The sequence below is a fragment of the Schistocerca gregaria genome, chromosome 1 (genome assembly GCF_023897955.1).
Source record: "Schistocerca gregaria isolate iqSchGreg1 chromosome 1, iqSchGreg1.2, whole genome shotgun sequence".
NCBI classification, from domain to species: domain Eukaryota; kingdom Metazoa; phylum Arthropoda; class Insecta; order Orthoptera; family Acrididae; genus Schistocerca; species Schistocerca gregaria.
Genome location: NC_064920.1, coordinates 1,186,186,479 through 1,186,205,621, shown reverse-complemented (window position 1 = coordinate 1,186,205,621; position 19,143 = coordinate 1,186,186,479). Strand labels below are relative to the sequence as shown.

The 19,143-nt window shown below is 39.8% G+C and overlaps 1 protein-coding gene across 1 annotated transcript in view; it reads right to left on the bottom strand.

Moving 5' to 3' along the window:
- The window catches only part of LOC126284516 (Down syndrome cell adhesion molecule-like protein Dscam2), a 1,260,408-nt gene that overhangs the window by 83,738 nt on the left and 1,157,527 nt on the right, over positions 1-19,143 (bottom strand). Inside the window, exons 24-25 of the mRNA XM_049983498.1 lie at positions 9,954-10,100; positions 7,660-7,821 (exon numbers count right to left, since the gene is read on the bottom strand). Of these exons, the coding sequence (XP_049839455.1) occupies positions 7,660-7,821; positions 9,954-10,100 (309 nt within the window). The remainder of the gene's footprint in view (positions 1-7,659; positions 7,822-9,953; positions 10,101-19,143) is intronic.

Genomic DNA, 19,143 nt, shown 5'->3' with positions numbered 1-19,143 from the left:
TCAAAATTAGCCACTACAGAAGAATCTGACAGGAAGTTTTTCGAAGGTTTCAGATCTATATTATGGGCAGGAGGGTAGCCCAGGAAATGGTATATCAGGGTAAAAGGTATAAATGTGTTACGGGTACAGGAGGATGGCTGGAAAGCATCTGTGACCTGAGTAGTAAGACAGTGATATCAAGGAGCTCAGGCAGTGAAATACACTGATCTTGTCTCCTAGAATGAAAGGAATCAGTGAGTTTAAATTATTGAGGTATATTATGAAGTAATGTGAGGAATACGAGGGTGGGGTATTATGTATGTGTTGCGAGGATGAAGTCTGTGAATTGTGTTTGTCACGGAGTTCTGCCTGCTGAATACCACTGAGTACATGACAATAGTAACACTTACACTGGCTACTTTCTACTGTAAATAGTTTCTATTACTGATTCAGACACTATGATAAGGCAACAAGATAATATGCATATAGATAAACATAAATAAGTTATGTAGGTCAATGAATGCCTAGTTCTTTGGTGTCAATGCAGGAAAGCATGAGATATGTTGTTTGTGTAAACATGCGACATAACTTAATGTGATGTACGAGAATTTTTCTGGGTTTTTCTTGTTAGTTACTAGATGTATGTAGAGTATGTAATAGGAGAAAATGGGAAATGAGAATTATAGTGTGTAAATATTAAGTCAGAAGACAAGCTGATAGGATGGCTCCCTGAAGCCCATTCCTCCCATAAGGTGTGAAATATGTAACTGCTACCAGGACTAAAAGTTAGTTGAAGTAAAGAGTGTGCAATGAGAACACAGAGACTCAGTCGTAAGCCATGTGCTAGTGTGATTTAAAACAGAAGTGTAACTAATGTAAAGGATCAAGTGTCACTATGAGTGAAATTGGAAATGTGAAGTACAAATACTTTTATATAAATTAGTGCAGAGGCTACAGCAAAATTTTCAATGGAATTCCAAGAGTGTAATCTGTTTTGAGAGAGTTGTAATGGAATAAAACTATAGTAGAGCTCGGAGCAGAATGTGGAGCCCAGAGCTGTAATCAAGCCACAGCCACAGTGTGCTGGCACTGATCATTGAACTGTGTGATCAGTGGAAGCAACTGCCTCAGGGTCATTAAATCTTTGCATGCCAACTCTCAGGCCATCCACTGGGAAGTTACTACAGTCCAACCTACTGCCAGTTGTGACAACCACCCCAGTCACTGCCCCTCCTCCTGATTTTTGGTGTCATACAAACACAGCCATTATTGCAAAGTCAGCAGAGAGCAGAAGCAATTTTACCTGCCCAAACCATTGTTCAACTAGCTGGGCAAGAAAACACTGCCATCTGTATCAGCTGCAGCCTTTGAGTATTTGTGGTACCACTGTCATCACTGGTCCACAAATAAGAGACAACTGCCTGACTGCCCAGGCCCTGGCAACTAACACTCTGCTACCATGTCAATGAGTCTGTCCCCACCACCACTTTCCAGTCACTGATTCAGAGGTGCACTCTAAGCAACACTGCAACATGCTGCAATGCCTGTCAGAACTACCAGCTGTCTTGCACTGCAGAAAGCCACACTTGATGCTTGGCCACCTCTGTCAACTCAGTCTTGGTATACCAACTAGGATAGGTCAGTGCACCGCCTACCTGGCACTGTGTGTTAACTGCACACTGCGCTGCCTCACCTGATGCTACGAGAGGAAATATGACAAGTGAATGTCAAACCACACCAGAGATGAAAATACATCTGAATGACTGTCCAAGCTGTATAAATTAATAAAGAAATGTTTATTTTCACTGCTTGTTTGTCTGCAGATTTTCCACGGTGTCACACCTGTCCCGCAAGCCATCTATGAACCCCACATCCCTAAGAAAGACTCAAGCATATCCTGACAAGAAAGAACAGTTAGGTTTCACCCCTGATTTTCTACAGATACTTATGATCTACTACACTGCAATATTTTGTAAAGATGATAGTATCAAAAGAACATGTAAACCCCCTCCTCCTGCCACAACCAGTGGGTGAAGCTCACTGCAGTTAGACACAGGACAGCACGGTGGTCAACCACAGATAGTACATAACTTCAAATCTATAGAGAAAAAACAAGTAAATAAAGCCTTAATAGATGACTCCAGTAACAGAATCAAAGCCATGTGGAGTACTGCCAGAAAACTTTATAAACTGATTCAAACAGAAAACATCAGAACTTCATCAATATATTAGCCTACAAATAATAGATACCAAACACATTTCCAGTACATTTAATAAACACTTTTCTGGATTAGTAGTCTTTCAGTTGGTCGCTCTCCACTGACAAAATCTTATTCTACCTGGTGTACATGATCTGAATAATCACTTTTTCTAATGCCTGCAACTTTGAAAGCGCTTCTCCTAATTAATCAGAATATCAAAAATTCCCTCTCATCTGGCATCAATAGTTTATCTAGCTGTCTAATAAAACAGGTAACCACTGTGCAACATGATTAACTGCTCCGTAAGTACCGACATTTTCCCTCAACTACTCAAAACCTCCAAGATTGTTCCAGTACACATGGATGGAGACAAGGACGAGGTCAACAACTACTGACCTAAATCCCTGCTTCCAACTGTATCCAAAATAATAGAAAAAAAAGTATATTCTTGAATAATGTCCTTTCTTGAATATAAGTCATTATTAACTGCACAGCAGTTTGGCTTTCGTAACAATAAATCGAGGAATGAGGCTCTCATTTAATTTCCTGACCAGATAATATATACATTTAATGAAAAACACTATGCTTCTGGACATGTTATTGGTGTTACAAGGGCATATGATCTACTCAATCAAACAGCACTCCTATGCAAACTGGATGCTTATTGTATAACAATAGTCTGTATGGAAAGGTTTCAGTCTCATCTATCAAAAACAGGTCAGCTGGTAGAAATAGCAACACACTCCAGATATAATATTAGTCACATCAGGAGTCCCATAGGGCTGAACCTTAGGCCTCCTTCTCTTTATTAATCACCACTCAGAACATTTTGCCTCAACAGTACTTGTGTTATTTGCTGAGGATATAAACCTCCTCTCTTGTAACATTTACCCACACAGATGAGAGCTGATACAGTCGACAGCAGTGTAAGGCTCCAACACTGGCTGTATAACAACCTCTACTTAATATGGAAAAAAAACAAGCTCATATGATCTGCCTCTCAAAGAACCATAAAACACATGTACAAACATTAGTCATAGACAACACACTACAACAGAATATCCACAGAGATAAAATACTGTGTAAAATCAGTAGCCTCTGCTATGCCTTTAGAGTTGTAATTCAAAGCTGTAAGTCAACGTTCATTAAACTGTGTACTTTGTACTTGTTAACTCAGTAATCTCATATAACATTCCTTTCTGGGGTCAACAAACAACAAAATATTTGTTACACAAAAATGTGCTGTCAACATCACAGTGTGACTGCCACCACATAGACCTATCAATACAAGTTTTAAACAACATGAACACACATCCTAGAATATGTCTCATTTGAAAATAAGAATCACCATCTCTTTAAAACAAATAATGACATGCATGATCATCATACCCTTGGTGATGGTAACATTCATCTGAAAAATCAGAGACAGTAAATGCCATGACAGTATGACTCACACAGCTGGCATATTCTACAAGAAAGTACACTGCTCACTCAAAAATAATAAGAACTCTTTCAAGATGAATGTTACCAGTGCAATGCCTCAATTATTACTATTATTATTTCTTTTAGCCGAGACCCATTTATGTCGCGTGTAACTTAAACTTTGTCCAAAATGTATTAATCCTAAATGTGATGGTAGTTAAATAACAATTATTCTTATTTTATAATGAAAATAATCAATTATTTACAATATAATGTAAATGGATGGATAAAAAATCTACTCACCAAGCAGTGGCAGGAAAATACACACACACAAAAGGGTTTAAATTTTACAAGCTTCTGGTGCCAGTGGCTCTGCCAGAAGATGGAGCCATTGGCTTCAAACGCTTGTAAAAGTTAAACTCTTTTGTGTGCATGTTCTCCTGCCGCTGCTTTGTGAGTAGATTTTTTGTCTATCCATTTAAATTATATTGTCAATTATTCTTATGTAGATGTGTACACATATTTATATACCTGACCTTTTACAGCACATATTTAAAAATAAAGCCCACTGTTTAAAAACTATTGTAATGAGAAGTTATAACAATAATAGAAATTCCTGAAGGCGCAGAGAAACACGTAACACCATAAGTACATACATTCACAAACTCAACCACAGACACCCAAACACACACTCCCATCATCACAGCAAGACAAGTATGTGTGAATGTGTGTACTTGTGCAACAGAAACAGCTACTGCTCAAAAGCTGGTATGAATGCTGTTTTCTCTTATGTGTTTCTGTGATCTGTTCATCAATCCTCTGTTGGGGAGTGGTTGGCTTTCCTTTATTTTATGTAACATAAATATATGTATATTCTGTCATTTACAGGGCACATACATTAAAAAATGAATGTAACACAAATGTTTACGCACCTTTAACAATTGCTATAGCTTATATTCTGCATGATGAACATAATTTTGTGGATAAATAAATAATTTTAAACAATGAAACTTAACAAAGATTGTAGTAAAATAGTACACATACTGATTTGTCATCAGAATGACACATCAGCTGTAAAAGCTTATGTGGATAATGGAAAGTCCAGTATCACACAGTCACCTCTAGAATTACAGTAACACAGCAGGATTACAAGACCATCCATCTTCCTGGACAACAAATCCCACTGGATGTATTGACAGACCAATCAATGTAATTATGCATGTGTTTAGCAAAGTTACTATGTATGGCACAGAAGGATACATCCGGTGGTGCCAGGTCACTTGGCAAAACACCCGCAGCACATTTAAGGCTGCTGTGAACTTCCACAATCTCAGCTGTCGCAACCAGCTGATGTTTACAGCAAGCTCTCTAGTGCACTTATTGACAATCCTTTCTCCTGGTTTATGATTTAGGCTTTATTATTATCTATCATCAACATCTACCATCGACATTTGGTTAGTGCACACACCTGCCAGTGTGCCCAATGCAGTACTGACTTCTCCACATTCAACTGACAGTTGGGTCTTCAGTGAATAAACCAACAGCATATGGATACACAGAGAGAGTGGTTCATATTCCAGTATTTCCCTTTGAACCTACAATGTTCTCCTGCATCAACAATGTGAGTTATTCAACAAACTTCCAGAGTACTGTATTGGTCGAGAGGTATCCACCTCCGGAAGCTTTTCATTTTGTGTATATGCAGAGGAATCAGGGACAATTATTCTCTGTGATTTATTTGTAATTAATCTGTGCATCATTAAATTTGTGGTGTTGAAGATGGGGACTACAACAGGTAGAATGGGGAGGGGGGCAGATGGGAACACATTAAGAGCTGAGGGTTAGAAAGGGATAGTGGTGAAAAGGTGGGTTGATTTATATTAGTTAAAGTACCTGTGGGTGAAACTTATGATATCTCAAAACCAACACATCACCAATCAATGGTTTTCATTTCTAGTGCTACCCTTAGTTCCCCATTGTGCCCTGTAGTAACTGTGAGGTGGTAGCTGTTGGGATCATGGCTTTTGAAAGTGGTCACTATCACGTTGTGATGGTTACTAGGACATCTTCTGTCTCTTGCACACCAATACACTTACATAAACAAACAATGGTTGTGTGAGCAAGCAATTTTAGTAACAAAAACTGACATAATTCAACAGAAAAATCAATGAACTCAAAATATGATACTAGAGGAATAAAAAGTACACTGCCTTACACAAAATGAAAAAAAAGAAGCACCACGAAGTTGAGGAGGAAACAAAATGAAACTTCACAGGTTGAGAGAGTCTGTGGTGTTATTTCAGTTATTATAAAATCAAGTAATTTTACAAAGAACTTGGCAGTATGAGCCACATTATCACTATGATGTTGCACCCCCTCTGGCCTGGATGCATGCACTGATTCAATTGGGGAAGGTATCATAAAGCTGCTTTATCTTCTCCTGAGGCTAGTTAATCCACAACTGACAAACAAGAATTAACTGATGAAATTGTCAATACTGTCTTTCAGAAAATTAGTAAGTGGTTCCTTGTAAACGGACTCTCACTGAATTTTGATAAGACACAGTACATAAAGTTCCGTACAGTGAATGGTATGACGCCATTAATAAATATAGACCTTAATCAGAAGCATATAGCTAAGGTAGGATATTCCAAATTTTTAGATGTGTCCACTGATGAGAGATTAAATTGGAAGAAACACATTGATGATCTGCTGAAACGTTTGAGTTCAGCTACTTATGCAATAAGGGTCATTGCAAATTTTAGTGATAAACATCTTAGTAAATGAGCTTACTATGCCTATTTTCACTCATTGCTTTCATATGGCATCATATTTTGGGGTAATTCATCACTGAGGAATAAAGTATTTATTGCACAAAAGCGTGTAATCAGAATAACAGCTGGAGTCCACCCAAGATCATCCTGCAGACATTTATTTAAGAATCTAGGGATATTCACAGTGGGCTTCTCAGTATATATACTCTCTTATGAAATTGGTTATTAACAACCTAACCCAATTCAAAAGTAATAGCTGTGTGCATAACTACAATACTAGGAGAAAGGATGATCTTCACTATTCAAGATTAAATCTAACTTTGGCACAGAAAGGAGTGAATTATACTGCCACTAAAGTCTTTGGTCACTTACCAAATAGTATCAAAAGTCTGGCAGATAACGAACAAGTATTTAAGAAGAAATTAAAAGAATTTCTGAATGACAACTCCTTCTACTCCATAGAGGAATTTTTAGATATAAATTAAGAAAAAAACAAACAAAAAATTATTAAAAAAAATAATAAATAAAAGAAGTTGTTATATTAACTTACGTATGTTGTTAAATTAACTTAATTATGTCAATTATTGGAAAATTTGACTCGTTCCACATCATTACGAAATATTGTATCCATGATCCATGGAACTAGTATTAACCTAATCTAATCTGTTGTAGCTGGTCCTTGACATAATGGATACTGGCACTGAGATGGACTTGGTGTCTGAGCCAGTCCTGAATGTCTTCTTTTGGAAATAGGTCTGGGGATCTTGCTTGTTACAGTAGCATCTCAACATCTTGCAGTCAGTTGATACCTGATGGTTTCCCACACCATGATGCAACAAGTAACATCACTATGCATATGTACATGGTCATGTCATCATTCATAACTTGACAGTCTGAGGTCAGTCTTGCCATGACAATGTTCACATGAATGTGTGTGGGTGTGTGTGCATATGCATGTCTTCATACAAGCTACTGTTTTTTTTTTTTTTTTTTTTTTTTTTTTTTTTTTTTTTTTTTTTTTTTTTTTTTGAGTGCTTACGTAGCTCCACTGATAAATTGTATGTGTGTGCTTCATTGTTCCAATTTTTTGTCTGAAGCAATATTTCCAAAATATAACCTTCCTTGAAACTCCAAAATTATCTAAAGCTCTCTGTAAGTTATTCAAACCATTTGAGTTATGAGGATTTCACTCCCACTCCAACCAAAAAGTCGGCTGTGAAATTAATCAATGCAGGCAATATACTAAATAATTAACTTTACAAGTTTTGTCAATTAGAACTTACCATCCTGTTCTGTGGTGCAAAAAACAGAGCTGCTCAGTATTCCATCACCTACACTTGTGTAGGCCAACAATCTGATGGAATAGTTTGTGAATTTGAGGAGCCCATGTAGATAAGTTTCGAGGCTAGAAGTTCGCTTCACCTCACTGCCAGCTGCCTGAAGATCTGAAATTTGAAGATATAGAAACGTTTTTTCCACTGCTTTTGATGCTGTGGAAATAAGACACTGCAAAATCTGAATTTAAGTTACCTGAATTCTGAAAACAAGAAACCTGAACACAAAAAAAAATAACTACAAGTGATACTAAATGGTAACACTCTTCCAGTGGAGGACAACACCTTCAAAAAAGTTACCATATCTGTAAGTTCATTATTTGAAGCTGAATAGAAAGACTAGGCAGTATGAGTAGATAAATGAAAGTAAAATTATGAGGTCTGTAAGTTTCATTATATGAAGAGAAAGACTTGGCAGAATTAGTAAATAATATGAAAGTAACAGTAACAATAACACAAAGCAAAGTCTTTCCATTCCTTAAGGAATCCATACCCTCAGAATTTTAAGAGTAACCTTTCTCATGACATATAACAACTTTCTTACAACACTTCATAGAGATTTTTGAAAATGTTTGCCACTCTGTTTTGTATATTTATTTCTCTCTTCTGTCTATTCAATTCAGAAAAGTTATTAACAAAATTCTTTCAATTTATCTCAATTTGCTATCTAATTTTCCATTGCTGTATTTATGTAATCATTCCACTTCAAATAAGAGTAGTATGAAAAGGAGAGTTGTTACTCACCATACAACAGAAATGCTGAGTCGCAGATTGGCAGAACGAAGACTGTCACACAATAAGCTTTCAGCCAACAAGGCCTTTGTCAAAAATAGTCAACAGGAACACACACACACACACACACACACACACACACACACACACACACACACACACACACACACACGCGCGCACACAAATGCAACTCTCTCACACACATGACCACAGCCTGTGGTCATGTGTGTGACAGTTGCATTTGTTTGTGTGTGTGTGTGTGTGTGTGTGTGTGTGTGTGTGTGTGTGTGTGTGTGTGTGTGTGTGTGTGCAAGTGCGCGCTCGCCTGTTGACTGTTTTTGACAAAGGCCTCGTTGGCTGAAAGCTTACTGTGTGGCAGTCTGTTTGTTGTGCCTATATGTGACAGCACCTGCATTACACAGTGAGTACCAACTATCCTTTTCATAATATTGTCACATTCCATCTTGGATTTTCCATTTCAAATAGTTATTCCAAAATAAGTGACATTTGTACTATGCTGCCATCAGTGTTTCCACAAAAAAAAAAAAAAAAAAAAAAAAAAAAAAAAAAAAAAAAAAAAAAAAAAAAAAAAAATCGTATACCCAATGATGCATCTTATGTGACAGGCAGTGAAGTTAAGTTTGACAACAAACTGAAAAAGTTTCTTCTTGACAACTCCTTTTACTCTGTGTAAAGTGTAACAGGTGGTGGGTAGGAATTACTATATCACATCTGTATTTTACAAAATAAAAAAATAAAAACATAAATAGTCAGCATGTGCCATATTTACAGATGAATGAGTAATGTGAAAGTGAGGTAACCCATTCCACATGTTTACTATAAACCCTTTTGGATTCACTGTCAGACTCTGTCCAATATCACAATTTTTCGCTACAGCTCTGATGTCAGACAATGTCCGAAACATTACCATTAGTGTAAAATAAATATGAGTTGGGGAGAATGTGGTGAGTAGATAAATTGAATTGGAAAGACTTAATCACAAATATCCATAGAATATGAAACTAACCAACAAGGAATGTCTCATTATTTCACATGACATCTTTACATCAGTTTACATTGACTATCAGCTGGCAGTTCTTCTGCCGTTCTTGCTGCATTCCATTTTGCGCCAATTTTCTTGAGTTGCCACTTCTGTATACAACAGTGCTATTCACTCCTAATACCTCCTCAGCAGCCCACACCCGCCATGAAGATGACATACAGAGCGACCAATAGAACAGGGATGAAAAGCAAGTGTCTGCTGACAATCTGAACTTTATTTTATAGTTGGAGACCCACTGAATTAGCAAGTAGAAAACTCATGAACAATTCATAGACCATCTATGCATATTTTCATGGAAATCAGATTCAAAGAAATGAGCTTATAAAAAGACTTTCCTACTCCAATCTACAAATCATACCTTATCATCTACACTGCAACTGTTCTTAAATCTTTATTTGGTAACTACAAGAAATAGTACACAACTGTGACTGATGGTTTTCTTACTTACCAGAATCAGTCATGACCGGTTTGTAAACAACTTTGTATCCTTGTATGACACCCCCATGATGCTGTGTTGGTGGTGGAGACCATTTGACTTTCACACTCTGTGATGATAGAGGAGAACATGTCACATTTTGTGGAGCAGCTTCTGGTACTGTAAACAAGTAACAGATGGTACAATTTCAGATATTTGAAATTTCAGATAGTAATATGGGTCATGTACTGAAGTGATGATCTATATTAGAAAAAACAATGAAAAGAAAATAGTAAAAATTAACAATGATATCATATACACAGTTTTCACATACACTCCTGGAAATTGAAATAAGAACACCGTGAATTCATTGTCCCCGGAAGGGGAAACTTTATTGACACATTCCTGGGGTCAGATACATCACATGATCACACTGACAGAACCACAGGCACATAGACACAGGCAACAGAGCATGCACAATGTCGGCACTAGTACAGTGTATATCCAGCTTTCACAGCAATGCAGGCTGCTATTCCCCATGGAGATGATCGTAGAGATGCTGGATGTAGTCCTGTGGAATGGCTTGCCATGCCATTTCCACCTGGCGCCTCAGTTGGACCAGAGTTCGTGCTGGACGTGCAGACCACGTGAGACGACGCTTCATCCAGTCCCAAACATGCTCAATGGGGGACAGATCCGGAGATCTTGCTGGCCAGGGTAGTTGACTTACACCTTCCAGAGCACGTTGGGTGGCACGGGATACATGCGGACATGCATTGTCCTGTTGGAACAGCAAGTTCCCTTGCCGGTCTAGGAATGGTAGAACGATGGGTTCGATGACGGTTTGGATGTACCGTGCACTATTCAGTGTCCCCTCGACGATCACCAGAGGTGTACGGCCAGTGTAGGAGATCGCTCCTCACACCAGGATGCTATGTGTTGGCCCTGTGTGCCTCGGTTGTATGCAGTCCTGATTGTGGCGCTCACCTGCATGGCGCCAAACACACATACGACCATCATTGGCACCAAGGCAGAAGCGACTCTCATCGCTGAAGACGACACGTCTCCATTCGTCCCTCCATTCACGCCTGTCGCGAAACTACTGGAGGCGGGCTGCACGATGTTGGGGCGTGAGCGGAAGACGGCCTAACGGTGTGCGGGACCGTAGCCCAGCTTCATGGAGACGGTTGCGAATGGTCCTCGCCGATACCCCAGGAGCAACAGTGTCCCTAATTTGCTGGGAAGTGGCGGTGCGGTCCCCTACGGCACTGCGTAGGATCCTACGGTCTTGGCGTGCATCCGTGCGTCGCTGCGGTCCGGTCCCAGGTCGACGGGCACGTGCACCTTCCGCTGACCACTGGCGACAACATCGATGTACTGTGGAGACTTCACGCCCCACGTGTTGAGCAATTCGGCGGTACGTCCACCCGGCCTCCCGCATGCCCACTATACGCCCTCGCTCAAAGTCCGTCAACTGCACATACGGTTCACGTCCACGCTGTCGCTGCATGCTACCAGTGTTAAAGACTGCGATGGAGCACCGTATGCTACGGCAAACTGGCTGACACTGACGGCGGCGGTGCACAAATGCTGCACAGCTAGCGCCATTCAACGGCCAACACCGCGGTTCCTGGTGTGTCCGCTGTGCCGTGCGTGTGATCATTGCTTGTACAGGCCTCTCGCAGTGTCCGGAGCAAGTATGGTGGGTCTGACACACCGGTGTCAATGTGTTCTTTTTTCCATTTCCAGGAGTGTATTTTGAATAACATCTGGTCACCTGAATTACTGTTGTCTTCGCTACTGACACTTCACTGAGTCTGCCTGACACACATTTTGTTGTGGAAAGTTTTAATTAATTCTCCAACTGTAATTACTGATGTAACATTGTACATTATTATCAAGGGCTTACATTTTACTGGCAGCTACAGCATTGTTCACTGCACACTTTTTTTTTAATTTCTGGGCTCAACTATTTCTGTAAATTTCTCCATAGGTTTGCACCTCGTTTTTGTCTGAGCGTCACTGTTTGGCTTGCATTGACTATTTTTTCAGCTGCGATGGCATTTCTGCAGATGTGCAGTTGCAGTTGCCACATTAACATATAGCATAAATTCTTCCTAGATATTATTCTCTTTAGGCTTTTGGTTTTCATTTTATAATTCTGATGTTTCTCACCTGAGCCTGTTGTTTTCTTTTCCTAGCTCCTCCATTTGTCTCATTAGACTGCCTTGGTCAAATACCACTTGTTATATACCAAGTATATAACACTGCTCATATAAATATTGTTTTACTGTTATATTTTTATTATCAGTGTACATAATATTATTATTATCAGTGTACAAATTATTGTAACTGTAGTGTTCATTTCTGACATGTCTCCTGTAAATATACAAAATGAACTGCAAATGTAGATCATGATATGTCTAAACCACAGTTCACAGTTGCTCACAATGCCACTTTACTGTTAAGCTCAGGTGTTTTTCCTACATTTATCTTTTTAAATTGTTGTATTTTTCTGTCTATAATTTTTTAACTTCAAGAATGGCATCACAAATAAACACACATCCATTACAGACACCTATCCATAAAAGGTACACTTAACACATCCTCCTTCTCTTGCTCTCTCTTTCACACACACACACACACACACACACACACACACACACACACACACACACACACACACACACAATGAAGAAATTGGCCATTGTAAAGAGGAAGAAAACCCTGCCTCACTAGGCAGCAGAACCTAACCCTTGGGGGCCGCCATGCCAATAATGCTGTCGTACTGTCTGGCTTTCTTGCACACAATATATGATATTTAGAATTAGAGAAACTCCTTCATTGTACTATTCATCATGGTATCCAGTCATTGTTTGGTATTTTAACATGCACATTATTGCTCAGTTTATAATGTGAGTTGAATCTGGATTCAAGGTCAAAACAATGTCTTGAGCATTTGCCATTCTTCTCCAAAATTGTCTTAGGCCCTAAACTGTTTTACATTTTCAGACACAGAATGAGTGTTTTTCAAAATTAAAGACAGTTAGGGCACGCAACAACTACTACTTAATAAAATGGATTTTTTCTTTAGTAGATGAATGAAGACAATTTATTCTGGCAGTGAGAGGCTGTCTCTTAACAAAGTTCCATCTCAGGGAGGTTTGTAAATACTTATCTGTGAAATGCAGAAACAGAAGACTTAGTATTGGGAGTAGGTTGACAAGTGTTAATTAGGACAAAATATGATAACTAGTGAGAAAGCATGGTATCAATTTGACACAGAGGACATACTGGAGTTGTGTATCTGGACTTTCCTACTTGATACATGTACAACATAAGCAAAGAGTGCAAGATGTATATGCCTCTTCCTCTCTTACAAATTGACACATCCTCATAAACCAGACTTGATAAGGAAACTTGATTCCCTCAGAATTTTCATGAATAACAAGCCATAGTTTTAAAATAAAAAAAAAGACAAACATACATCACATAGGAAAATAATAACAACAGTCCTCTTGGATTTCAGAACAAGAGCATAAAGAGAAAAATCAACACAGAAAGAAAAGTAAAGAAACATTTCAAAATTCACCTGTTCTAGTTCTAATTAAAGAAAAATCAGACCATAATGAACTGGAATGTATACTGTTATGGAACTACACATTACATTAAAATTATTTACTATTCTGGGATCCAACGCAAATCCTTGCTTTTCACAGGATGCACTGTTACCGATTATGCTAGTGAAGCAGAACTCATGAATTGCCTTCACAGCCTAAGTTCTAATATATATCTACATCTACATCTACATCTACATTTATACTCCGCAAGCCACCCAATGGTGTGTGGCGGAGGCCACTTTACGTGCCACTGTCATTACCTCCCTTTTCTGTTCCAGTCGCATATGGTTCACGTGAAGAATGACTGTCTGAAAGCCTCCGTGTGCGCTCGAATCTATCTAATTTTACATTCGTGATTTCCTCGGGAGGTATAAGTTGGGGGAAGCAATATATCCGATACCTTATCCAGAAACGCACCCTCTCAAAACCTGGCAAACAAGCAACACCGCGATGCAGAGGGCCTCTCTTGCAGAGTCTGCCACTTGAGTTTGCTAAACATCTCCGTAACGCTATCATGGTTACGAAATAATCCTGTGACGAAACGCGCCACTCTTCATTGGATCTTCTCTATCTCCTCCGTCAACCCGATCTGGTACGAATCCCACACTGATGAGCAATACTCAAGTATAGGTCGAACGAGTGTTTTGTAAGCCACCTCCTTTGTTGATGGACTACATTTTCTAAGGACTCTCCCAATGAATCTCAACCTGATATCTGCCTTACCCAGATATTGTACAGAAGTAACTGCTACCAGTGTTTGTTCCGCATATAATCATACAATAAAGGATCCTTCTTTCTATGTACTCGCAATACATTACATTTGTCTATGTTAATGGTCAGATGCCACTCTCTGCCCCAAGTGCCTATCCGCTGCAGATCTTCCTGCATTTCGCTCCAATTTTCTATTGCTGCAACTTCTCTGTATACTAAAGCATCATCCGCGAAAAGCCGCATGGAACTTCCGACACTATCCACTAGGTCATTTATATATATATTGTGAAAAGCAATGGTCCCATAATACTCTCCTGTGGCACGTTAGGGGTTACTTTAACGTCAGTAGACATCTCTCCATTGATAACAACGTGCTGTGTTCTGTTTGCTAAAAACTCTTTAATCCAGCCACACAGCTGGTATGATATTCCGTAGGCTCTTACTTTGTTTATCAGGCGACAGTGCGGAATTGTATCGAACGCCTTCCGGTAGTCAAGGAAAATAGCATCTACCTGGGAGCCTGTATATAATATTTTCTGGGTCTCATGAACAAATAAAGTGAGTTGGGTCTCACATGATCGCTGTTTCTGGAATCCATGTTGATTCCTACAGAGAAGATTCTGGGTTTCCAAAAACGACATGATACTCGAGCAAAAAACATGTTCTAAAATTCTACAACCGATCGATGTCAGAGATATAGGTCTATAGTTTTGCGCATCTGCTCAACGACCCTTCTTGAAGACTGGGACTACCTGTGCTCTTTTCCAATCATTTGGAACCTTCCGTTCCTCTACAGACTTGTGGTACACAGCTATTAGAAGGGGGCAAGTTCTTTTGCATACTCTGTGTAGAATCGAATTGGTATCCCGTCAGGTCCAGTAGACTTTCCTCTGTTGAGAGATTCCAGTCGCTTTTCTATTCCTTGGACACTTATTTTGACATCAGCCATTTTTTCATTCGTGCAAGGATTTAGAGAAGGAACTGCAGTGCAGTCTTCCTCTGTGACACAGCTTTCGAAATAAGTGTTTAGTTTTTCAGCTTTACGCGTGTCATCCCGGAGTGTCTGGATATGCTGTTTCGAGTCACTTACTGATTTAACGTAAGACCAGAACTTCCTCGGATTTTCTGTCAAGTCGGTGCATAGAATTTTACTTTCGAATTCACTGAACGCTTCACGCATAGCCCTCCTTATGCTAACTTTGACATTGTTTAGCTTCTGTTTGTCTGAAAGGTTTTGGCTGCGTTTAAACTTGGAGTGATGCTCTCTTTGCTTCCGCAGTAGTTTCCTAACTTCGTTGTTGAACCACGGTGGGTTTTTTCCGTCCCTCACAGTTTTACTCAGCACGTACCTGTCTAAAATGCATTTTACGATTGCCTTGAACTTTTTCCATAAACACTCAACATTTTCAGTGTCGGGACAGAAATTTTCATTTTGATCTGTTAGGTAGTTTGAAATCTGCCTTCTATTACTCTTGCTAAACAGATAAACCTTCCACCCTTTTTTTATATTCCTATTAACTTCCATATTCAGGGATGCTGCAACAACCTTATGATCACTGATTACCTGGTCTGCACTTACAGAGTCGAAAAGTTCGGGTCTGTTTGTTATCAGTAGGTCCAAGATGTTATCTCCATGAGTCGGTTCTCTGTTTAATTGCTCGAGGTAATTTTCGGATACTGCGCTCAGTATAATGTCACTCGATGCTCTGTCCCTACCACCTGTCCTAAACATCTGAGTGTCCCAGTCTATATCTGGTAAATTGAAATCTCCACCTAAGACTATAACATGCTGAGAAAATTTATGTGAAATGTATTCCAAATTTTCTCTCGGTTGTTCTGCCACTAACACTGCTGAGTCGGGAGGTCGGTAAAAGGAGCTAATCATCAAGCTAGCTTGGCTATAGAGTGTAACCTCCACCCATAATAATTCACAGGAACTATCCACTTCTACTTCACTACAGGATAAACTACTACTAACAGCGACAAACACACCACCACCGGTTGATTGCAATCTATCCTTTCTAAACACCGTCGGCGCCTTTGTAAACATTTCGGCATAATTTATCTCTGGCTTCAGCCAGGTTTCTGTACCTATAACAATTTCAGCTTCGGTGCTTTCTATCAGCGCTTGAAGTTCCGGTACTTTACCAATGGAGCTTTGACAATTTACAATTACAATACCGATTGCTGCTTGGTCCCCGCATGTCCTGACTTTGCCCGGCACCCTTTGAGACTGTTGCCCTTTCTGTACTTGCCCAAGGCCATCTAACCTAAAAAACCACCCAGTCCACGCCACACAACCCCTGCTACCCGTGTAGCCGCCTGCTGCATGTAGTGGACTCCTGCCATATCCAGCGGAACCCGAAACCCCATCACCCTATGGCGCAAGTCGAGGAATCTGCTGCCCACACGGTCGCAGAACCGTCACAGCCTCTGATTCAGACCCTCCACTTGGCTCTGCACCAAAGGTCCGCAGTCAGTCCTGTCGACGATGCTGCAGACGGTGAGCTCTGCTTTCATCCCGCTAGCGAGACTGGCAGTCTTCACCAAATCAGATAGCGCCGGAAGCCAGAGAGGATTTCCTCCGATCCATAGTGACACACATCACTGGTGCTACATGAGCGACCACCTGCAGATGGGTGCACCCTGTACCCTTCATGGCATCCGGAAGGACGCTTTCCTCATCTAGAATGACTCCCTCCGGTATGCACACGGAGTGCACACTGGTTTTCTTCCCCTCTCTTGCTCCCATATCCCTAAGTGGCCCCATTATGTGCCTGACATTGGAGCTCCCAACTACCAGTAACCACCCTATGTGACCGCCCAGATCAAGCAGACTGACGGGCAACCTCTGGAACAGGACAAGCAGCCATGTCCAGCCGAAGATCAGTATCAGCCTGAGACAGAGCCTGAAACCGGTTCGTCAGACAATATATGTCTCATAACAGCACATATTGTGTTGTAAAGTGACAGGTACATTCCAAAAACAACCCTCATGATGAGAATGAACATAACTCCATTGCATTCTATGTCCCAGTTGTGCTAGTAAAGCAAAGTATTCAGAAAAAGTCTGCTGGCATAAGTGAAGTCTCTTAAGTATTGATAGCTCACTCTACAAAAACATTACTATAAAAGGCATGGATTTAGAATCAATTACTAGTCTGGCAAACAATTTTAATTGATAAGGAAATGTCAAAAATTAAAAAAGGTGCTAAATAGAATTACCAAATTGAACAGAGACGAATTTTGTTCGAAAATATGTAATTCAAAGTCATAAGAAATTATTCAGATCAAAACTATAAATTTGTAACATGTTTCAAACATGCCAAGATTCAGCATTCACAGTGAAGAGACTACTTTCTAACAATGGAAAATACAAGATGGAATAATGACAATATTATGAAAAGGATAGTTGCTTCTCACCATATAGCGGAGATCCCGAGTTGCAGATAGGCAAAACAAAAAGACTGCCAAACAAAGCTTTCGGCCCAACAGGCCTTCATCAGAATTAGACAACACACACACACACACACACAAGCAAATGCGACTCACACGCACATGTCCTGGCTCTGGCTGCCAAGGTTTGTCTGACAGTCTTTTTGTTGTGCCTGCCTGTGACTCATCATTTCCACTAAATGATGAGTAGAAACTATCATTTACATAATACTGTCAGACTGCTTTTTAAGAAAGAAGAAAGTTTTGAAAAGTGTAATTAAAGAAAGATGTTGACTGGAAGTTACACCAACCAACTGTCTGGACAAAAACATCCAAACTTAGTGTCCTGAGACTTGTAATTTTATTAGTATTGCATGATATTCAGAGGATAGCTCTATCACTTCATCACATCCACAGGTGCAGCCCCAATGATTTCTTCCTTGTGTCTGCCCTCAGATCCTCAGGCAAGTGTTGGAGGAAGCCATAATATGTTAGTATGAAGTGGTCTATGTTTTTCCAAAGCTCATCACAATCTCCAGGTTTTCTGTATCAAACCTCTGAAGAACAAACACTCAACTGACATACCAAAAAGCTATACATTAAGTCAGCATGTTACTGCGATGCGATCATTTCACCCCCAGAGCTACAGAAGAAGCCAACAACATAAAGTCAACACAATTAAGCTGCAAGACAGACGCAATATCAGAAGAAACCTCAGAAACAATGCCTCAAACAGATACAGGGATGGAATAGAAATTCACCGCCATAGGGCATATCATGTGTATAGAATTATGTGAATAAAGGGAAAAAAATTGCAACTGGTAAGACATACCGTATCACTGAAGTGACAGAGCTGAAATCTAAGTAACAACACTAATAAATATTTTATGGATACAGCTATAAACGTTCATTTTAGATGTAATTAAATAATACTCTTCCTTTAAAATAGAAAGAAACTTCCACATGGGAAAAATATATTACAAACAAAGATTCCAAGACTTACCAAGCGGGAAAGCACCAGCAGACAGGCACATGAACAAAACACACAAACACGCACACAAATTACTAGCTTTCGCAACCGATGGTTGCTTCTTCAGGAAGGAGAGGGAAAGACGAAAGGATGTGGGTTTTAAGGGAGAGGGTAAGGAGTCATTCCAATCCCGGGAGCGGAAAGACTTCCCTTAGGGGAAAAAAGGACAGGTGTACAATCGCACACACACCTGTCCTTTTTTTCTCCTAAGGGAAGTCTTTCCGCTCCCGGGATTGGAATGACTCCTTACCCTCTCCCTTAAAACCCACATCCTTTCGTCTTTCCCTCTCCTTCCTGAAGAAGCAACCATCGGTTGCGAAAGCTAGTAATTTGTGTGTGTGTTTGTGTGTTTTGTTCATGTGCCTGTCTGCCGGCGCTTATACTCTTCCTTTATTTACATAAATTAGGAGTAAAGGATAGAAGTCAA